We start from the raw sequence: 22,962 nt of genomic DNA, 5'->3' as shown, positions 1-22,962 counted from the left end.
TGAACCCTTTCTCACCAGTAAGCTACTCGTATGAATGTGCCACCACTTGGAAAAATTCACACTCATGATAATACCTACTGGTCACTTAATTTCATACATGGTGATTCCAGGATTCCAGGGAGTTGTTCCCTGCAGCATCATTACTGACAAATTTACAATGGTACTAAAAACATTGTTAGCAGGGTCAACCCAGGATGAAAGTAATTTGGGAAATGGTCAGTAATTCTGCAACCAACCTGTTAAATTTAAATTATGTAATTCAACTTCAGTTTTCAAACTCAACCACTAAGAATCAAAGATTCTCAGACATTGAATTTTGCAGTTCAACAGTAACATGTGTAAAGAATGTCCTATCAACAGTCCCGAAAAATGATGGATGAGCATTGCACTGTTAATTTGACCACCATAAGACCCCATTTGAATTATGTCCCAAAAGTTATCAAATTGCTGACAAGCCAATATATCTATAATCAATTTTTAAAACTGGATAAAGTAAATGATTTAACTCAGTCTGGTATGATGCTTGAACAACAGAACTGTTTGCTGTCTCCTCTGGCCATCCCAGTAGGTTGTATGTTGGTGCAACTTGTTGCAGAATATATTGCTAAAGGAAGAAAAACAGGATGAGAAAACCTGTAAAGTTTTGTTAATATAATTTCATAAATGATCTAATATTAGCAATGTGTTAAGTTATGAATACTGTTGTATCGCATTTTGATAATGGCATACCCCTGAGGACTGTAAAGCAGATCTTGACAAATTCACTTGTTTGGCGTCCAATTCCTACACCCTGAAATTGTTCACATTTTTACACTTGTCAAATGAACATATAATTGCAGCAAACACTTAGGTCCTGAAATTCTGATCGTGGCCAAGGTGGAAAACCCAGTAGAACTCCTGGATGGGGGCTGGAAATTGGGAACTAAAGCTCATTCTGCCAGGATTCAGCGCATGTTTTACAGTGAGCCACTTAACAGACGGGGGCGGGTGGGTGGGGGGCGATGGGGGAGGCATGTCCAAATCATAAGGCAAGTGGGAGTGTGTAAGTGGGTTCCTGGGCTACACTGGGAGCTGAATTTTATGAGACCTCCAGCATCAGGGGTTGTGGCAAGGGGACTGGAAAATTCTTCAAGGAGAGGCCCGCCACGACCCCCAATGCCGAGAAGGCCCCGCCGCATTTTACTGGCGGTGCCAAGTGGCGGGCCCTTCATTTGCCTACTAAAACTTATGCAAAAAAATGTTAATTAACTTACCTGGCCGTCCCGCGCTGATATTCCAGCTGATGGCCGGAAGTCCCTTTTGGGGGATTCATGGCAAGAAACTGGTGGGGAAGGGGAAGGAATGAAATTATCAGGGCGGGAAGAGGTAGAGGAAAAACACTTTTTATTGGCCGTGGGGATGGTGGGAAGGGGTTAAAGGGCAAATGTGACGAGGTTGGGGAGGAAAGTTCGGGTTGGGAATAAAATAGATTTTCGAGATATAGGCCAATAAAAAAAAATAGGGGGGGCGGGGGGGGGGGGGGGGGGGAGTGGTTGGGAAAGGGCCTCCAGCTTTTAATTATTTTTATAAAGGGAATGCACATAAATGTAACTTTAAAAATGTAATTTTTTCCTAAAGGCTTGAAGCCCTTTAAAAATGGCACCATCACACCGCAGTGGCACCGGATGCTGTTGCTGGAGATGGAATGGCCACACCACCACCCCCACCCCCACCACCCCCCCCCCCCCCACCCCCGTCTATGTCATCGGGGGGCAGTGGCTCCACCCGCTCCATTTAAATGAACCCCTGCACAAAATATCACAGTTTGCAGCGCGCTAATAAAATTCAGCCCTGGGTATTCTGCCCAAGATGCACTCATCCATCCTCAGGGTACCTTCTAACAGCTGAGAGTTAGTGTGCATCCCAATAAGACCCCAGGAAAAGGCAAACCCTAACGTTAAGTAGAAGCCAGATTATCCAATTTGCCTTGTTCCACCCTCGGACCAGCACTATGCTGCTCTGAATCTCTCAGCATCCGTTGGGATTCCAAGCTTCTTCACAGCTGTGGACCATGTACCCCAAATATGTGATTAACCCTCTCCCAGTGATATGGGACAGGGTCTGTGTCTTTGACCACAAGTATCCAGGAGTTCGACTCGGTCAATCGTCTCACGTAATTTCAGGCCTGTCACTTTACAGGAATTTTTGACCATTTCTCCACAGAATGGATTTGAAAATGAGTTATATTTGTTTATTTTTTACGTTGAAGTGGGTTTGCAGTTTAAAAATTGTCCCTGCAATCATATACTGCAAATGCTGAGACAAAATGGAGTTTATAATGTCAATGAACCAAGTGTTGAAGATTTATCCCATGACCTCTGAGGATCAATGGGATAACAGATAATTGGTTACCTCATTTCAGACTTCCTACAAACATCCACAGCTATTATTGTTAGGGTGCCACTATTTGAACCCAGTATGGGGGGTCTGCCAAGAAATCATTTGTGGAAGTAGTAGATTTTATTGGCAGGCTTACTGGTGAATAAAGCTGAGGACAATTTTGCTGATACAGGGACAACTGAGATTAGCGAGAAATGGTCTAATTCAGCAATGAGGCTGACCAGAAAAAAATGAATGAACGCGCCATCAGTGAAAGTGTGGCATATTTCAATATTTTATTTGCTACGGGGCATAATAAAGAGTTATGTCATATGGGGTAGGGAGGATAATGGTTGCTACAAATATTTCTGTTCACATATCAATTGCGATATAAACAAACTAGCCTGTAAATCAGAATTTGTCCTTATCCCCTCAACCTGCATTTCGAAGGATTAGAGCAGTGCACACAAGGCTGCATTTGAAAGACACAGGGCTGAATTTTATGAGCGCACTGCAAATTGCGGCAGCACGCTCTGATCTCGTTGGTCCACTTGCGCGGATCCGCCAACGCTGAGACCCCGCTACATTTCGCACGGGGCTCGTTTAAATGGAGGGGACGGAGCGGCCGCCCCCAATGATGTCATCCGGGGGCAGCCGCTCCATTCTCGGCAATGGCGTCCGGTGCCACCACACAGCCGCCGGCGCCGTTTTTAAAGAGTTTCAAGCCCTTAGAAAAGTTTTGAGTTTGTAAGTTATATTCCTGTGCATTTCATTGAAAAAAAATCAATAAAAGCTGGAGGCCCTTTCCCAATGCGCCCCCCCCCCCCCACCGCCCCAATTGTTTATGGGCCTACATGACAAAAATAAACTTTAATCCCAATCCGAACTTCCCCCCCCACCCCCCCCAACCTCGTAAAATTTGCACTTCAACCCTTTCCCACCATCCCCACAGCCAATAAAAAGTATTTTTCCCGCTCCCCCCACCTCCTGCACTGATAATCTCACTCCTCCCCCCGCCCCACCTTTGGAGTTGCGGCCAGCGGCTGTAATATCAACGTGGTAAATTGATTTGCATCTTTTTAGCTTAATTATAATTTTGAAATGAAGGCCACTCTGCTTGGCAGTTGTGGTGCCGAACCAAGGCCTCACCGCCACCGGTAAAATGTGGCAGGGCCTTCTTGGCATCAGGGGTTGTGGCGGGCCTCTCCTGCAAGAATTTTACGGGCCCCCCCTGCCATTACCCCTGATGCCAGAGGCCTGATAAGCTTCAGCCCACAGTATCTAGTTGAGGTCATAAGATGTTCCTGTTGTTATGCCTTTCCATTTTACATTTCCATGTTATGATTGGATTAAGCAGAATGGGCACAATCCTGAACATAAGATGCAAGGACCACTTATGGGAATGGCCAATACTGCTGAACCCAAGGGAATGTAGAAGGAAGTCCTGAAATTTGTAACATGGCCCTTAGCTTCACTGTTATTTGATTAGTTCCTATTCTGAGCCACTCCTTTCTCATACACATCCCTTAGAAAAGAGCTGATTTACTTGTACTTATTTGTTTGCTAAGATAATAATAAAAAATACAAGTCAAGCTCAATTGCAGAGAAAGATAACAGGTGAGGGGACTTCTAGAGCACTGTTTTTTTTTAAATTATCATTTATTGGCATAATTTCTCAAATATCAGAGGTTTCATCATGGATGGATACCATTTGACCCATCACACCCAATTCTATGTTGTAGCTGTCAACGTTAATCCAATTTCCTGCTATTGTTCCTAACCTTTAATATTTTTCTTCAAGTATTTAATTAATTCCCTCTTTAATATCATGACTGACTCAGCTTCAATAGCTATTTGTGGTAATATATTCCTCATCCTAATAACCTGTTTAAACAAAGTTCTCTTGTGCACGTACATTTTCAAGTTAATTTGGTTAGCTAAGTCATTAATAAATCTAAGTAGTCCAAATTATAATTAACATTTAATGTCACTTTTTATCATTACCTTTCAGAACTAATGCTAACAAAAGCCTGTACTTCTTATTACGTTGCACATATTTTTGCTATTGAGTACATGAATCTTGCTGAAAATTGAACACTAAACTTACACTAAAAATGTTGTACTCCTTGTTCCGATCCACCAACTTGTCTAGGTAAAGCAGTACATTACTTGCAGCATGCCATGGAAGAAACTCTTTCTCCTTATAAAGATATTGTATAATCTCCAGGGGAATATTCTGTGGTAAATAACCAGCTCTATGGCAAACACAGAAGATCAGTCACAGATCAGTATTAAAGTACTGATAAAAATTAGAGCAATTACATTTCTAAGTATACTTATTGCACTAAAGCAACTTTATATTTCAAACAGTTCTCATGCAGAAAAGGTAAATAAAACAGCAATCTAATAAAATTAAGAAACATCATCGGTCTCTAATCACTTCAAACTGCAATGTCATCCAGTGTATTATTTTCCTGTCTCGTCTACGCACACTCTAACTTTTCCTGTCTCACGCTAACACATACTCTGGGCTAACTTTTCGAATTTACCGTCTGGACAACAAGCATCACTTGATCAGAGCTCGGCTGAAAAACAGATGATCGGCAGCAGAAAATCCTTCTGCACCTGCTTTCCTGCCTAAATCAGTTTTCAGACAGACCTTAAATGGACACCCAGCACTCTTAGCCAAAACAGGAAGGAGCTCTTTAAATATACATATCAGGTCCTGCCCTTGATTTCAATTACCTTGAAGAACGGGGCAGAGCATGCATAGCACAGTCCCACTTGCACCAGGCACTGAGAGGCTCTTGGCAGTCCTTAAAAGGAATGCTAGAGGCCTCACCAAAATGGTACACTTTTCTTTAAAAAAAGAAACATTTTTACAAGGCCAGGAAGAGCAGGAGCAGCAGCTGCTGGGCCATTCTCGTTTTCCCACCGACATCTCCTCTCCCTCTAACATGCCTTGCATGACAGCCCCCTGTTTGCTACAGCCAGCTGATTTTCCTACACAGGCATCCAACAAGCCTCAGTGCAGCACTTATTGAACAGCCAAAGCATGTTAACGAGGACCAAACCTGAAAGCAAGTCAGGGCTCCCAAATGCCACACTAGGCAGGCACTATGGGCACACCATCAATATTGTACCTGTTGGTGCCCAAGCAGAAGACCTCCCCCTTGGACTCCCATTTTCCAGAACTCAACTCCTCCCAGTGCATAAATAAGGCATATAGTGAATAGATGGCTATTATACCTAATAGATAATAGAAGAGCTCTCTATTTCTGGAACCAAGTATTGCAATACACACAGTGTTAGGCATATAATAATGTGAATTAATTCCCATCAGATTGGCATTAAGCATGCCTTGAGGGTAATAAAAAGGTAATTCCCAAGAGCATCTTGGCATGGGTATAATTAAAAGAAGAGATCTAACATGAATACACAGTACAATAAACAGCAAACAAAGCTAAGTGATGATACCTGCCATTCTATAAAGACCCCTGACTGGAAGTTCAGGCAATCTAAATGCAAAGTAAACTGACAAGTTACTATCAGCCTAAGTGACTAAATCTTTTCTCGGGGGACAGTCGCTGGATACTATTTACTAAATCTACAGTTAACCCCTTTCATCATTCCCCTTACATACTGGCATTAAACGCCACAATTTTTAAAAGGGAGTGGGTGTGCACAACAAATTTCAAAGTAAAAAGGTTGAGAATTGAAACAGTTTTCTTGACAAATTCTTGGCAAGATTGATGTTTTGTAAATGGGCAGCGACAAGTCAAAGAGGCCCTGACGGTACACCAAGGGATACTAATGCAGGAACACTCAATACCAACTTTTGAAATGGGGTTAAGATGTAAAATAGCACAGAGCAACATCAGACGATGCATTAAGTATTCCTACACCAATATCACATGGCATAATCTCCAAGTTGCAAAGTGATCTTAGAAAAATGCAGAGGCGATAATATAGTAAAACTGTAGTCATCTTCTGATTTACGACTGCGTGATAACAGTACTTCAAGGGATAATACTGAACTATGCTTATTTGTAATATAACCCATTATTAGTTTAATGTACTACTTGAACCTTGAAAGGATAGCCTACTAAGCATCATTCCAGCAAATCAGCTAACTAACTGTACAGTCGCATGAAGAGAAACAGTAATAGTAAATCTCTGATAGAGATACTGTATACAACACTCTTGAGCAAATACATACAAACTGTACAGGGCAAAAGTTGTGTTCCAAAAGTCCAATAGCCTTAATAATCCACAGGAGAGTAATTATCTATGCAGGACTAGACTTATTCATCTAATTAGTCGCTAAAGGCTAAAGTATCAATAACATTGAACATGCAATTTAAAGGAGGAATGGACCAGCATATCTGAAATTAAGTTGAGGTGGCAGGAAGAGCAAGGGCCTCCATCACTTTAAATAACAATAGCACTTAATACACAGACAAATACAGCACACAATCCTTACAACAAAACCCAAATTCAATTTAGTTTAAATCATTAACAACTTGTGTTATAGAGTACATAAAACAGCACCAGAGCAACTACTATTACACTGGTTAAGTTTTCTCCCAACCCCCATTACCAGTATTTTCTGATTCATTTTTTTCCTTGTTCATGTGGACTTTTAGATTAGTGTCTGTAGTTGCAGAGATTTACAGAGTTCCTACTTTTACATTAAATACAAAATATACCTGGCTAGATTGAAAGCATCATCGATCAGACCTGCCCGGTTGCCAACTGAGATCACCTGTTAGGGTCAACCACAAGAAGAAACTATTTCGCACTGAGAAACACACCAGATATTTGTGTTTAAAACAGTATAACTAACATCGCAGCGCATATTATTTACCTCAGGATTGGTCATGAGTTGTTCAATTAACAACCTCCAGTTCCTCAAATCATAGTTAACCCTAAAATAGCCAGTCTGATTAAGGTTTCCTAAAAGCCAACTATCTTTATCCAAGAAGCTGATTCTGTGATGCTCTATCAAATAGAAAGAAAACTAAAGATTAGTTAATTCAAAATTAGCATTCAGATACCTTCCATTTGACAAAGAATGGTTTCTGCCATCCTGGTACTTCTTCTATGAAAAAGAAAGGCAAGGAAGAACAAACTTTTGAAGTGAAGTGACTGTTGTAATTTAGGAAATGCAGCAGCCAGTTTGTGCACAGCAAGGTCTCTCAAACAGTGATATAATAATGACCAGATAATCTATTTTGAGTGATGTTGATTGAGGGATAACTATTAACCAGGACACTGGGGAGAACTCCCTTGCTCTTCTTCAAAATAGCATCATGGGATCTTTTGCATCACCTGAGAAGGCAGACAGGGCCTGGGTTTAATATTTCATCTGAAATGTGGCACCTCTGACAGTGCAGTACTGCACTGGAGTGTCAGCCTCCGATTTGTGTACTTAAGTCTGTAAAGTGGATCTTGAACAACTTTCTGACTCAGGCAAGAGTGCCACCACTGAACCACAGCTGAAATATAGAGGGTGAACACTGAACATATTACAGTTATTCATTATTGTAGTTTAAGAACTGGAACCAATTAACAGCCTGGCCCTAGAACTAACTCAGTTAAAGGTCTGAAAGAACATAACTTAATGATTCATCATGGGTAAAGTCTAAATTTCAATTGCTAAACCTCATTGGTACTATGAATATATTTATTTCAATATTCATCTCCACTCTTCATCTATACTTTTGGAATGAAATACAGATGCTGATTTTGAAATAATATTTAGACATTTTTAAACAGTTTTCATCAATTGAATTTACTCAATGGACTCTAATTATCACAACATTTTCACTTGAACCCAACTGAAAAGATTTCCAATAGAATGGCAAAGAGTATTATGGGAGGGTGAACACAGATGTATCATTATAAAATAAACAAGAAGTAATCCCATAGGCTGTTAAAAGATCATCAACTAGTTTAAGTAGTCATTAGCCAAGATGGAAGATCTTACTGGATATAAAGAACAAATCTTTACATATTGAAATATTGGTGTAGTTTTAAACGTGGGGTGTGTTTGGGTTGGGCGGGAAACCCCTGTGGGGAGTTCATTGAGAGTCCCTGGCCATTTTAACTCCCAAGCCTCACTTGAATAACGCAGGATATTCGCTCTTCTCAAACCTCTGACAGCACTGATGTCAGAGCTGATGGACAAAAGCAATAATATGGTTGGGAGCCCGAGGACACTGGGCACCCAAGGATATGGTCCTGGCATAATGTCAGTGCATTGGAGGGGGCTCGGCAGTAAAGGCCTGCTACCCAACCCGAACTCAACGGGACCCAATGACATGCGTTGGATTCGGGTCGGGTCGCTCTTCCGGGTTCGGCTTTCGGCCTTGGATCAAGTCAGTCCGGGTCTGGGTCGGGCTGAGTCCGGGTTGGGCCGGGTCCTGGTCAGACACAGTCCCACCGTATTACCTTTTGCTCTGCTGAGACGGTGAGTTTAGTAAGCATCAAAAGTTGAAAAACCTGCCTGAGCTGGGAATCCAGGATGTCAAGGAGGGAGACTCTGAGTCTGCGTAGTGAGCGACTCTTTTGTTGCTTCTCCGCACAAATTGAAAAAGTGAAAAACGGATACGGAATCTGAAGGTAGGTAAAGTGAACATTCCAGTGGTTGGGTCGGGCTCAGGTCGGGTTGGGCTCAGGTAAAAATGGAAGGACTCGGGCCGGGTCGGGCTCGGGTCCGATGTGGTTCTATCAGGTTTGGGTCGGGTTTTTTTTTCCTGGCCAGAGCAGGCCTTTGCTTGGCAGCCAATAATGGAGGCGAGAGGGAGAGGCAAGGCTGGGGCTTTGTTAGCCCAAGGGATCCTTGCAGAGCCCAGGGGAGCATTCCTATTCTTCTTGGCCTCCAAGGATTTGGGATCTCCTAGTACAAATACACCAATCACTATAACTTGCGCCACAGGTTAGCAAGGCCATAAAAAAGCAAACCAAGCTCAAGGCATTATTTCTAGATGGACAGAATTGAATAGTAGGGAAATGTGCTAAACCTGTAGCGAACCTTAGTTAGACCACACTTAGAGTACTACGTTCAGTTCTGTTCACCATATTATAAAAAGGATATAGAGGCATTGGAGTGGGTGCAGAGAAGGTTTGGAAAGGTGATGCCAGAAATGCATGAGGAAAGGATGAACAGGCTGGGTCTCTTTCACCTTGAAAAAAAAAGCTGAGGGGTGACCTAATAGAGGTCTTTAGAATTATGAAAGGTTTTCATAGAGTAGATACAGTGAGAATGTTTACACTTGTGGGAGCAAGCATCACTAGAGGCCATTAATATAAGATAGTCACCACAAAATCCAATAGGGAATTCAGAAGAAACTTCTTTTACCACAGAGTGGTTGAGAATGCGGAACTCACTACCACAGGGAGTGGTTGAATCAATTAGTATAGATACATTTAAGTAGGAGTTAGACAAGCATGTGAAGGAGAAAGGAATAGAGAGTTACTATGATAGATTTGGGTGAGAAAAAAATGGGAGGAGGCCCCAGTGGAGCATAAATGCCGGCATGGACTGGTTGGGGCGAATGGCGTGTTTCTGTGCCCTATATCCTATGTAGAATAGTAACATTTTCTAAAACGTATTGTGACTTCTGACCACTCTGCAATCCCTGCCACAGTTAGACTGTTGGGGTTGACCCCATACAGGCTGCAATTTTTTACTGTAAAGTAGACCATCCACTGCTTGTTCTCGGGTAAGGTGGTGGCAGGTGTATGGATCAAGATTGCAGCACAACTCCCCTCACTAATTTAACAACACTCGCATACCCCCACTAGCCCACACAATATCTGGCGGGGGAAGGGTTAAAATCCACTCCATCATCCTAACTTTCTGTCAAAAGGAATTATCAAATTACCTTTTTGACTATAGTAGTTCATCAGCAACAATCAGGGATTAAAAAAAACACTTTTAAATCTTATTTGCTTTCAGCACAAAGGCGAGTATTAGATGGCCTTGATTCTCGTTCATGATCATGTTAAATAACACAACAGATCACAGTCTGATGCATATACTCATGATAACGCCACTTAGATTTTAAAGCATCACACCACCAGAGAAACACATTTAAGAAAATGATCATATGAGGATCTGAGGACAATGCATTATTTACACCATAAAAACAAGTAAAACACCAACGAGAATATATAATTTCAACATCAAAATTTCTTAGCAATTGTTTACAAAGATTGAAATTCTGCAAGTTCAAAAAACCAGATTTATATAGTTGAACAAGATATTAATAAATTGTGGCAATACCTGTTTTGTTATTAATCCATATCATTGTCTCTGATAAGATATGGCTTAAGTTTCCTACAGCAACAGTGAGGGGAATTTCCCACAAATAGCTAGAAAAATAAAACACGAAAGGGTAGAAATTACTGTCAGCAATGTTATTATACAAACATTTAACCCACTCATACCAAATTCCTATCTCCGCTATATACAAAGGCATTATTCTGTTCACACAGTAATATCACAGATCTGTTATATAAATATGGAGTGCGAAAGAAATAGAAAGACTACTTTCAAATATCTATCAAATAAATTGTGGCTAATTTGATCACACCTTTCAAATGAGGCACATGTGCATTGGCTGTGTATCCAAAATCAATTGAAGACACTGCAGCTTGATTCACAATATCCTCATGTGGTAAATCCATGTGTACTCTAATTCCTAATGGTCCCAGCTTTAGTGAACTCATTCCAAATTTGATCAGTATCCATATCTTACTTTCTAATGCAAATTCACTTCAGAAGCCAATATAAATTTAGAATATCATACAATAGTCACTTTGCTGTTTGTAGTATCTATAAATGATTTGGAGGAAAATGTAGATGGCCTGAATAGTAAGTTTGCGGACGACACAAAGGTTGGTGGAGTTGCGGATAATGATGAGGATTGTCAGAGGATACAGCAGGATATAGATCGGTTGGGGACTTGGGCGGAGAAATGACAGATGGAGTTTAATCCGGACAAATGTGAAGTAATGCATTTTGGAAGGTCTAATGCAGATGGGAGGTATATAGTAAATGGCAGAACCCTTAGGAGTATTGACAGGCAGAGAGATCTGGGCGTACAGGTCCACAAGTCACTGAAAGTGGCAACGCAGGTGGATAAGGTAGTCAAGAAGGCATACGGCATGCTTGCCTTCATCGGTCGGGGCATAGAATATAAAAATTGACAAGTCATGTTGCAGCTGTACAGAACCTTAGTTAGGCCACACTTAGAATATTGCGTGCAGTTCTGGTCGCCACACTACCAGAAGGACGTGGAGGCTTTGGAGAGGGTACAGAGGAGGTTTACCAGGATGTTGCCTGGTCTGGAGGGCATTAGCTGTGAGGACAGGTTGGAAAAACTCGGATTGTTTTCACTGGAACAACGGAGGTGGAGGGGCGACATGATAGAGGTTTACAAAGTTATGAGCGGCATGGACAGAGTGGATAGTCAGAAGCTTTTTCCCAGGGTGGAAGAGTCAATTACTAGGGGACATAGGTTTAAGGTGCGAGGGGCAAAGTTTAGAGGGGATGTGCGAGGCAAGTTTTTTTACACAGAGGGTGGTGAGTGCCTGGAACTTGCTGCCAGGGGAGGTGGTGGAAGCAGATACGATAGCGACATTTAAGAGACATCTTGACAAATATATGAATAGGAAGGGAATAGAGGGATATGGGCCCCGGAAGTGCAGAAGGTGTTAGTTTAGGCAGGCATCAAGATCGGCGCAGGCTTGGAGGGCCGAATGGCCTGTTCCTGTGCTGTACTGTTCTTTGTTCTTTGAAAGGCAAGGTCTGTGCTTTCCTTAATAATATTTTGGCTTTTTGTAAAATTCAGTTTGGTGTCATGTGTTTGCTCATTGCTGGGGATCCAGGAATAATGAACTATTCCAAACTCCAATCCAATTCCAAACTTCCAATTGTAAAATTCCAATTTATTTTTCAATTCCATCACTACACAAGGTAATTTGTGATCCGACTGTTGATATTACAGCTGTACAAAGCACAAGTGAATGGTAAAAGCAACACATTATCATCTCGTAAAACAAAAATAATAACTGAGCTGCAATTGCAAATAATCGTTTCCTGAAACAGAATGCATGAAGTATTGAATTCTTTTCAAACATCAAACAGAGCACACGCTGAGTTCAAGGCTAATGAATAACATTTTGGTGCGATTTGCTTTGTCTTGGTGTCAGATCTTGCGCATTCTGATGTGAATTAAACATGCTGGATTTCCACCATATCAGAAAAGCTGGTAATGGAAATGTCAATATTTATTTGTAGCTTGTCAATGGACTGGAAGTAATTATGGTAGGTTATACATTTAGCCTGTTCTGATTTGCCCTTGTGTGGAACTGAGATTTAAAAATTCTATAAAAATTTCAGTAAATGCAGCATCCACATAATGGACACATTGGGGGGGAATTTTTCCAGCATCTTGGAGGTGGGTTTGAAGGATTGGGCTGGGAAAATAGCAAAAAAAAAATGCAACGAGCTGGCTCCTTAATGTGTTCCTGCCTCCTCGCACTTTTACCAGAGGCGGTTTCAGAGCGATAACGGCAACCCACCCAACAGCGAAGGGAAGCCAATTAAGGCAATTTTGAAGGCAATTAGCAGGAATTTTGCTGACGGTGCACAGGACTTCTGCTGTGTCTGTAGCTTGTTAGCCAAGAGCAGAACGGGATGTCAGAGCACCATGAGATTCATATGCAGTGGTCATTGAAAGGACAAAATTGGCAATCCTCAGGCATCCACAGGCAAACGCTTGCAATTGTTTGCTTGTCACCTGCTGGGCATGAGGAATTGGCTGCCGGTCCCATCAGCAGTATGGCACCTCCATCTAGTGCTACCCTGTCCTCCATTCACCTCAGCAGCACAGAGCATTCACTGTGGGTCTGCTGGCTGCCCTTCACTTCAATCAACCACTCTGATTGGCCCTCCCGCGTCTTCAGGTTGCTCACCGTCCCTAATTGGACGGAACTCCCGGAAGCGGCTTCTTAATTGGCCTCCTCCATGAAGATTGCGCCCACTGTCTCTCTATGCACACATACAACGTTGGACTTGCAACTCAAACTGGAAAATTCAGCCCATTATCTCATCTCCCAATAGCAATTAGGAGTTGCTTATATTGTACAAATATCAGTGTCAGCTTTTACACCGTGTGTCCTGTTTTCTTTCTAACTCTCTGTGCATATAAAATAAAACTAACACCGTTACCTGTTATTTGAAAAAACTGGATTCACAGATTTTGTAGTGAGATCATAGATGAAATGTTCTTGGCTGATTGTTAAAATATCAACACTGCTCTCATTCCTAACAATGGTGACAACAGGATAGCCCATCTGTAATGTCCATCGGTCCATAACTTCTTTGATGTTTATGTTTTTCCCAAATTTCTGCAATGCCTATGTAAAGGCAAAAATACTGGTATCTGAAGCATCACAAATGTTTTCAGTTAAAAGTAATCTCGATCGCAATAGGTTATTCAATGCCTATTATAATAGGGCTTGTACAATCACTAAACTTTTCACTCAGATGACTGCAGTAAAATAAGGAATCTCTCATACTATACTGAAGCTCTAATCAACCAGAAAAATTGTGCCTTGTGAGTAAGGAGTTATGACTGAATTGTATTTGAATAGGTTTTTAACTGGGTTTACAACAATGTGTATTTCTGTAGTGCCTTTAACATAATAAAACATCCCAAAGTGCTTCACAGGATCATTAGGGAAGCGAAGGTAGACACTGAGGCACAAAAGGATATTACGGAAGATGGCCAAAAACATGGTCAAAGAGGTAGGTTTTAAGGAAAACCTTAAAGAAGGAGAAATAGTGAGCTGGAAAGGCTTAAGGAGGGAATTCCAGAGCTTAGGGCCTAGGCAGCTAAAGGCACGTCTAGCAATAGTGGAATGATTAAAATCAGGAATGTTCAACAGATCAGAATTAGATGTGTGCAGATACAAACATAAACAAACCTCTGAGGATTGAGAAGCTGGAGGAGATTACAGAATTAGGAAGAGGCGAGGCCATGGAGTGATTTTAAAACATGGATGAGAATTTTAAAATTGAGGGATTGCTTGACCATGAGCTAATGTAAGTTATCAAGCACAGGGATGATGGGTGAACGAGACCTAGCACAAGTAAGGACACAGGTAGCAGAATTTTGGATGACCCCAAGTTTATGGAGGGTAGAATGTAGGAGGCCAACCAGGAATGTTTTGGAATAGTCAAGTTCATAAGGTAACAAAGGCGTGGATGAGGGTTTGAGTAGCTGATGAGCTGAGGCACGGGCGGAGTCGGGTGATGTTACAGAGGTGGAAATAGGCCTGCATCGTGATGGCACTGATATGTCATCGGAAGCTCATCTCCGGTCAAATATGACACCAAGGTTGCAAACAGTCTAGTTCAGTCTCTAACGGTTGCCAAGAAGAGGGATGGAGTCAGGAGCTAGGGAATGGAGTTTGTTGCAGGGACAAAAGACAATTACTTCAGTCTTCCCAATGTTTTGTTGGAGGAAATTTCATCCAGAACTAGATGTTGGGGGCGAAGCAGTCTGATAATTTAACAACAGTGGAGGAATCGATAGAGATGGTGGTGTGGTAGAGCCATGTGTTGCTAGCGTAAATATGAAAATTAACACACTGTTTTCGGATAATGTCACTGAGGGGCAGCATGTAGATGAGAAATAGCAGTGGGCCATGGACAGATGCTTGGGGGACACCAGGGGTAATGGTGCAGGAGTGGGGAAAGATTGCAAGTGATACTCTGACTATAATTAGATAGATAAGAATTGATCCAGGCGAGTGCAGTCCCACCCAGATGGATGTGTAGCTTAAACTAATTGCATTAATATAATTCAAAACCACTCATAATGCAGGATTTCATCTTTATCTCAAGAATATAAACTTTTGACTTGCCTGAGATTATAGCTTGAAGTTGAACCAAACCAGTAAAATCGAAGGAATTAAATATTTCTAGCATGGAAGGACAAGGAGGCAGGAGAGTCTCAAAAGAGGTTATGGAGCACATGCAAGATGAAATGATGAAAGTCCACAGGTAGAACAGGACACAATCTATTAATATTGATGAAGCAAGTGAGTTGCTTTACTTCCACATCAGCAAAGTGTATCTCTGGCAAGTACTCGAATAAACTTGAGGACTGATTTTCCAATTGGGCAATCCCAGCAGGGGAAGCATGGGTTAGGAAACTGCATTCCCACAAACCTTAATTTTCCTTCCAAAACAGATGGAAAATCAAGGATTGTGGGCCCATGATTTATCAACCCCAAAACTTTGAAAACCCAAAGCTTAATTTGAGTTTAATTTTGAAGTGCATTTTACCAAATGCAAATGCTTTACCACTATTTAATGTATATATTGTTCATTGTTGTTATTATAAACTAGTAAGAATCAGCTAGATGGTGTGTCTTATAAATGTTTGATTCTTACAGGACAAAAGATTACTTTTGAAACTTTAGTACAAACTTAACTATCATAGCTTGTGATAATATCGTTTGACTATGTACGGAGATGGACTGTATTGAGTGTCAAACTGAAATTTATTATTTACCAAACCATATACCTCTTAGTTCAGTATTATTAGTTATACAGCATACTTTGCATTTTTGTAGTGACAATAAATTGTTAGTCACACATTGCTACTATACTTGCACATACTGCACACACTCTCTCTATTCTAACCTCTCACCCAAACCTCTCTTGCCACTTTGAATGTCTTCTTACTGCTCTGTCCCTCTCAGTTCTGCTGGGCTCTTTAGTTTAATTAGATAACAATGTTAACCACAGTTAACCCTTCCATATAGCTATAATGAGATTTAATTCAAAAACCATCCAACCACTACAAAAACGTATGAGATGAATATATTTTAATATTTAGAAATAATGAATAAAAGTCTGCAGAATTAAAGCTATATGAATCATAACATTCATATATCACGATTATGCTGAAACTTGCAAAATAACTTGTCATTATCTAACTCACTACACATTTGGAATCCTGTGCTGCAAATCCAAGATGTCGCGATATTTTGCTACTCATCGTGACCCCCATCATTGTAAAAAAAACTCCACTAACATGATAAATAACTGTTCACAACTAACTCAAATTGTGTATGGTATGCAGAATGATCAAGGTTAGAGGGTGATTCAAAGGCTAATTGCATACCAGGGTTATGCTGTTAAAAGTGCTCGAGCTTTTTGATGTATTCTTACATTGTAACACATGCTGGTCTATGTAATATCCACTAAATAATACCAGTGGAGTCCGTGGTGATTAGTACCAATGGTCTCATGTTAACATAAATACAGGATATAACATGCAAAACTCAATAGAATGTTGCCACTATAATGTTTCAGTTCAGATTCTTCCCACACGTTACAATACTTAAAAAAGGGTTACCTCTGTAAGTTTGTTCCATAGATCATTTCTTCCAGCATTACCATACATGTGTTCAGTCAAAAAGTCCTAGATTGGGCAAAGATAAATCTGAATTGAGAAGACCCTTGATCCATGGCTGAGCAAAAAACTCTACCAAAAAACTGCAATTGTGTTAAGTTGTGCACGATTGGTACATGAGTTTACTTGTGGCCACAAATACCTTAAAACTATTAAGTCAAATAATTATATATCTTGACGCTGAAACTCTTCCACGTGAAATCTCACACCAGGAACAATATTTACCCACATTGTCCTAAAAGTTGACGGTGAAGAGCTGGCCAATCCTGAGTTATCAGTAATCCTGCCAGTTTCATATCTCTCGTGTCGTCACAGCTAATTAAATGATTTTTGTGACAACTTCAAAGGCAAAGGGCACTATGAAGAGCGGAATTCTGCAGAATATACTGCATAGTAGAGCCAAAGAAAAGCTGATTCTCCTGAAAGGGCACTTTTGGAATGAATTGGTGTGATAGCATTGTTCTTTCCAAATCTATGATGCTCACAGGAACGAAGGAAAAGCAGCAGTGTACCTGGCAAAATGTGACTGCCAGGGAGACAACTCTAGCCTCAATTTTAACTGGGGCGAGGAATGAGTGTGGAGCCAGCTAGGTGGGTGTCAGGCTCAGGTCGTTTTAACTCCTGGCCCTTAATTAAATAAGTCAGGTCTCACTTTCAACATCAACCTCCATGGGTGCTGGCAGCAGGAAACATCCCAGTTTTTTTCTCCTAAATGACTGGGAATAATTACGACCTTTTCCCTTCAGCCATTGCTGTCTGCTGGAACAATGCAATCAGCGAGCCTTACATAAGAATGATTCTGTTCACTCTGCGTGACGACAGTGTAAATCTATTCATAAAAGTGTCAATGATATTGTTATCAATACCAACTGGAGGAAATCTTCATGGATGCATTTCGAAGGTTATTACACTGACTTCCCCGACTATGTCAAACAATTTGCCATGAATGTGAAATTGTGTTGTCAGCTAATTTTGATAAAAGTTTTAACAGTCTAAAGGGGGGGTAAATGGCAAGTAATGTTGAAATAATAATCTTAACCAAACCATAACAGCTGCAGAATACATAAACTTTGTGCTGCCTGCTAATTTGCATGATAGCTGTGTGCAGTCAGTGTTAAACCTGCTGCTGAGTGGATGGATGTTTCAACAGGGGGCCGAGGTTTGTGTGATACTAGCACCACTTAAAGCTAGCCTGCACTACTTAAAGTCATCTTAAAGGGGAGGTACATTCAAGCTGGAGCAGGTGCTAGAACTGGTTGCTAAAGAGAGTGTAAGCAAGAAAGACATTAAATTATGGCACAACAGGGCCTATCCTGTATGCTTCAACATTCTCTGATGTTCCTCTAGACTTGGCGAAAGAGGTGAACAGGAGGAACGAGATCCTCTATCCAAGGGAGACCCTCAAAATAAACTGTACAAATGCAATTGGAGGAATGTCAGTGTCAGGGGTCTAATCCCAAGGACCTAGACGCAGTGCCACAAGAAGTTCAACGACTTCACACGAATGGTCAAGGTCAGTGAATTTGGCTTCAAATGTCATATACCACCAACTGCACCAGTAGCTTCATACACTGCTTGATGCAGCACACCCCCATCACTCAGCTATCAACAATCTCTATCAGTCACGTCTCCTACCTCACATTTATACCTTCACGTCACCCTTATACACTTAGCACTGCTGCAAGCCTCACACTTACATCTCAAAGCTTACACATACTGCCAGCTATTCAACCATGACAGCCACATCACTCAAACATATTGCACCACACGCACCGACACACATCTCTCTGCAGGACAAGGTAATGCATGACCAGAGACAGGAGCATGGATTCATGTCCTTACCCCAATGGAGGCGATGGTGCCATCATTGGAGCAACCATTGCAGAGGTTGTGGCCAGCGGTGGGGCTGAAACATTCAAGGATGACTGTATTCTCATACCTAATCAATTGTGCAGGGAAGTGGGACTGACTGATTACTCCACAGAGAGCTGGCATGGACTCAACAGGCCAAATGGCCTCTTTCTATGCCATAAATGATTCTAATCCTCCTTCCCACATCCCACAACCTATTCTGTTTCAAAAGCTTGTGTTTGCCTGTCCTCCTCTCACCACAACCTTCCCCTTCTGTCTTCCTCCTTTCAGATATCCAGTCTGGTCAGGCAGTGGTGGAGGAGCACAACTGGAAGACTAGGAAGACAGTGGTGAAGAAGAAAAAAACCGTCACTTGCACTCACACTCACCGCCACTAGTTCAGATGCTGACACTGCGTGTATTTTAGAGAATAGCTTAGAGGCAGGATCAGCATGAGGTCACCCCAGGCATGAGTGGTCTAGAGGCAGGAAAGGATAGTACAGGTGTCATTTCACTGGATGCGAGATCACACACAAGTTCTGCTGCAAAGGAGTCAGATGAGGACTTGGACGGGGTGGCCTACAGAAAAAAGCTGAGGGGTAATTATCATGAAATGTCTGGTGCTTGGCACTGCTCTCAGAAAGCCTGCGGTCAATGTCAAGGAGCTTGGAGGAGTCCGGCACAAACTTGGCACAGGGTTTTGCATAGAGCTTGAAGCACATCCTTTCCAGTGTGGAAATGCTGGCCAACTCCATTAGCACACTTGTGGGCCCAACCGTGGTGGCCGATGTCAGCTTCCATTGCGGCACTAGCAGAAGCCACTCAACATATGGGTGCTGTAGTAGACTGAAGTCATGCAAGCTCAGCCATGCTAGTCCTTGTAGACGTTAGCAACTTCAGCCAACTCTGAAAGCCACCAAACACTTCTACAATTGCAACGAGCCAATAGAAATCAATCAGCAACTAACCTGTAAGTAGCTGATGATGATCCCTTTAAATAGTGCTGGTAGCAAGACCCTTCCTGGTGCTGAACACATGTTCAGCTGTGCAAGGTTAACAGAGGATGTTGGCTGGAGTGTTGAGCTCCAAAATGGCAGCGCTGACCTCAAATCAGGCACCCAGCACAGCCAGCACCAGAAGTGTGCGTACGTGCTGCAGGCACCATTATGAAGACAAAACAGCACCCATAGTGACAAAAAAAAGGTTCAACAGAGCTGAATTTCACTGCCAGCAGTTTTAAGACACAGGTTCATTGGAGACTCGGTCTGCTTTTGGGAATGCCTGTTTGCCTTGAACTCGAGAAAAAATTGTTGGGAGAAAGCCCGGACTGTAACAATGCACAGTCACAGTTCCTTAATTTCAGTTGACACTGGTCTTTATTATGTATATAGTACATTCATTAATGCATTTTAATTAACATCTCAGTAGTTCCATGAGTGTTTGGCCTTATGCTGAGGCACATTGTGTTAAAAAAAAATTTTAAACAATCCCTGTGGAGCTAGGAGCAAAAACAAATTGCTCTCCACTATTATAATTGCACTGCAGGTAAGCAGCAATTTACTTCTACTGATTATTACACGTTATGGAAAGATTAACAATTCATAAGTTGTGCTCAGAATGGATTCGACAGACTAATGTTAAACATCGTGTGCTACCAACAGCATTCGTCAGCTGGGAATTTGCAATGAGAATAACAGTGAGGCTATCAGCGCTCTCCGCTATAGTGGAGGAAATCTGACAGCAACTTGTGGTGCTCCACATGCACAGTTAAATGCAGAAATTCAGAAGCTCCTGTCAGAGATACCCTGCTCCTCCACAGGGTGCGCTGTTGCAGTCCTCGCCGATAGATTTGGCACTGAAATGACCGCAACGACAGTACTTGACCATTAGCTCTGCACTAAAAATAGCTGAACAAGTTAGGGCTGGTGCATTCAGGACTAAGTGAGTTTTAAGTGGCATGGTAAGTGATAATCACTGGTGAATAGCCTCTCTGGCCCTGAAAATTTAATTTTACAATTGTGGAGTCTCATTCATTCAGAAGAAATCAGTGTTGGAGATTTTAGATTTTTTTTTAAACTTTTTCTGTCTATCTCATCTCTCCCCCTTAATGCCATCTGTCTTTTCCAATCTTTAATTCACTTTCAGTACATCATTTAAATCTAATTTATATTGTCTGCTTTATATTCCCTAGATTGGTCCCTGTGTGTCTAAGTGAAGATTCTTTAATCTGATTAGTTGAAGAGCCTCACTGTTGTTTGCCTTGTTCACAGACACCACAGGTCCCCTGTAGAGGCGAAAAGACACAGGATTAAAGGAAATCTTTGCTGATAAACCAGCAAAAAGTCTGTGGATTACTGTCAGTGAAAGTCATTCCTTCACCACTGAGAGCTAAAACCAGGCCATCAATTTTTAGCTCGTGAATGTAAGATATCTTGTTGATTCCAAATGCTGGTCGAACAGTAACTACTTGAAATAATGATCTGTGCCCAGTATAAATTTATATGACTATGATTGATATTTCTAAGCACATTTCTCCAATATTTGGTCTAGCCAGAGCATCATTCAAGGACACTGTTTATTAAATAGCCTTTGCACATTATAAAGTACTGATAGCATATTCAGGATACTGCAGTTTACTTACTGTCCCACTTTGGTGCCCATCACCAGCTAAATCAAATATACCAGAGCCAAATTAAGTAAACCAGACTCAGAGAGAAAAATTGCCATGTGAGCTGTGTTTAGCACCTTTTAGGTTAGTCTTAGCACACAAAGCAATTTAGATTCTTAACTACCTTCTCTTCTACATCAGCAGTGTATTTTATCAGCAACAAAAGAATATTTTGTGCAGGAGATAATATTCAATTTCTCACACAAAATATCCTGGCTTTTGAAGGAACCTGATAACCTATGCCAAAGGGTTTACTATTAGAGATTGGCTAGTCTCATTTAATCCACTCAGCTTGGGCTAGATACAAACCAAGATCCCAGAGGCAAAAGGGTTGGTGCTGATCCAATGAATCAGACAGTCCTCACAGCACCCAGAAGGCATTAGCTGGAGATCATGCTTTATGAATATACATTCATATATTCCAAGTTAGAGGGGAAGATGACAAGTGTTCTTTTTAGGGGGTAGTTGTCTTAGGTCTTGAGTTGACTCCAAGATGACATGTCAAGCAATGGAAATTTGGAAGTAAGTCAACAATCTATAGAAAATTGGTAATCCTGTATCTGGGCCAGACAGGTGTGTGGTATTCCAAGACACTTAAAATTGACCAGCTTATTGATGGATAATAAAAGCAAAATACTGCGGATGCTGGAAAACTGAAATAAAAACAAGAAACGCTGGAAATACTCAGCAGGTCTGGCAGCATCTGTGGAGAGAGAAGCAGAGTTAACGTTTCAGGTCAGTGACCCTTCATCAGAACTTCACAACAGCTTATTGATGGATCCTGGCAAGATAGACCTGTCACTAGGTAGTGGCATCCTCCCTATTTCTCTCCAAATAGACTTGCAAGCATCAGATGCTCAATAGTGCACTGTGCAGGTAAGTTCATCTCCAACAATACTCTGACATACACTTGGGGGTCCCAAGCTGAGGCTTTTATCAACGTATGACTAAATTTTCTTGGATTAGGTAAGTGCAGTGTCTCTCAATTGCAGAGAGTGTGCACTTCATAACAGAAAATAGAAACTCTACTTTAATAGATTCCTCAGTAATTTGGTTGGAGATTCTTAAACATGATGTTGGGCTTCCAGTTATATCAGAAACTTGGCTGAATAAAATGAATTGTAATATGATAAAGCTTTTGGCCAGCATATCTAGTTTTTAGTTTTTTGTTTTAGTTTTAGTTTTAGAGATACAGCACTGAAACAGGCCCTTCGGCCCACTGAGTCTGTGCCGACCATCAACCACCCATTTTATACTAATCCTACACTAATTCCATATTCCTACCACATCCCCACCTGTCCCTATATTTCCCTACCACCTACCTACACTAGGGTCAATTTATATAATGGCCAATTAACCTATCAACCAGCAAGTCTTTGGCATGTGGGAGGAAACCGGAGCACCCGGAGGAAACCCACGCAGACACAGGGAGAACTTGCAAACTCCACACAGGCAGTACCCAGAATTGAACCCAGGTCGCTGCAGCGTAGATACAATATACACTTCAAAATAAGAATTGCATTACCAAGGAATTGTATGACTGTGCAAGAACTGTACCACATCCATAAATATCTATGTTTTCAC

The 22,962-nt window shown here is 41.4% G+C and overlaps 1 protein-coding gene across 1 annotated transcript in view; it reads right to left on the bottom strand.

Moving 5' to 3' along the window:
* Positions 1-22,962, bottom strand: part of LOC137379822 (thyrotropin-releasing hormone-degrading ectoenzyme-like) — a 112,636-nt gene that overhangs the window by 26,277 nt on the left and 63,397 nt on the right. Inside the window, exons 9-15 of the mRNA XM_068051197.1 lie at positions 16,803-16,868; positions 13,601-13,788; positions 10,649-10,737; positions 7,226-7,359; positions 7,068-7,123; positions 4,466-4,613; positions 507-604 (exon numbers count right to left, since the gene is read on the bottom strand). Of these exons, the coding sequence (XP_067907298.1) occupies positions 507-604; positions 4,466-4,613; positions 7,068-7,123; positions 7,226-7,359; positions 10,649-10,737; positions 13,601-13,788; positions 16,803-16,868 (779 nt within the window). The remainder of the gene's footprint in view (positions 1-506; positions 605-4,465; positions 4,614-7,067; positions 7,124-7,225; positions 7,360-10,648; positions 10,738-13,600; positions 13,789-16,802; positions 16,869-22,962) is intronic.

The sequence above is a fragment of the Heterodontus francisci genome, chromosome 18 (assembly GCF_036365525.1).
Source record: "Heterodontus francisci isolate sHetFra1 chromosome 18, sHetFra1.hap1, whole genome shotgun sequence".
In the NCBI taxonomy this organism is placed as follows: Eukaryota; Metazoa; Chordata; class Chondrichthyes; order Heterodontiformes; family Heterodontidae; genus Heterodontus; species Heterodontus francisci.
This window is presented reverse-complemented; position numbering and strand designations above follow the sequence as displayed.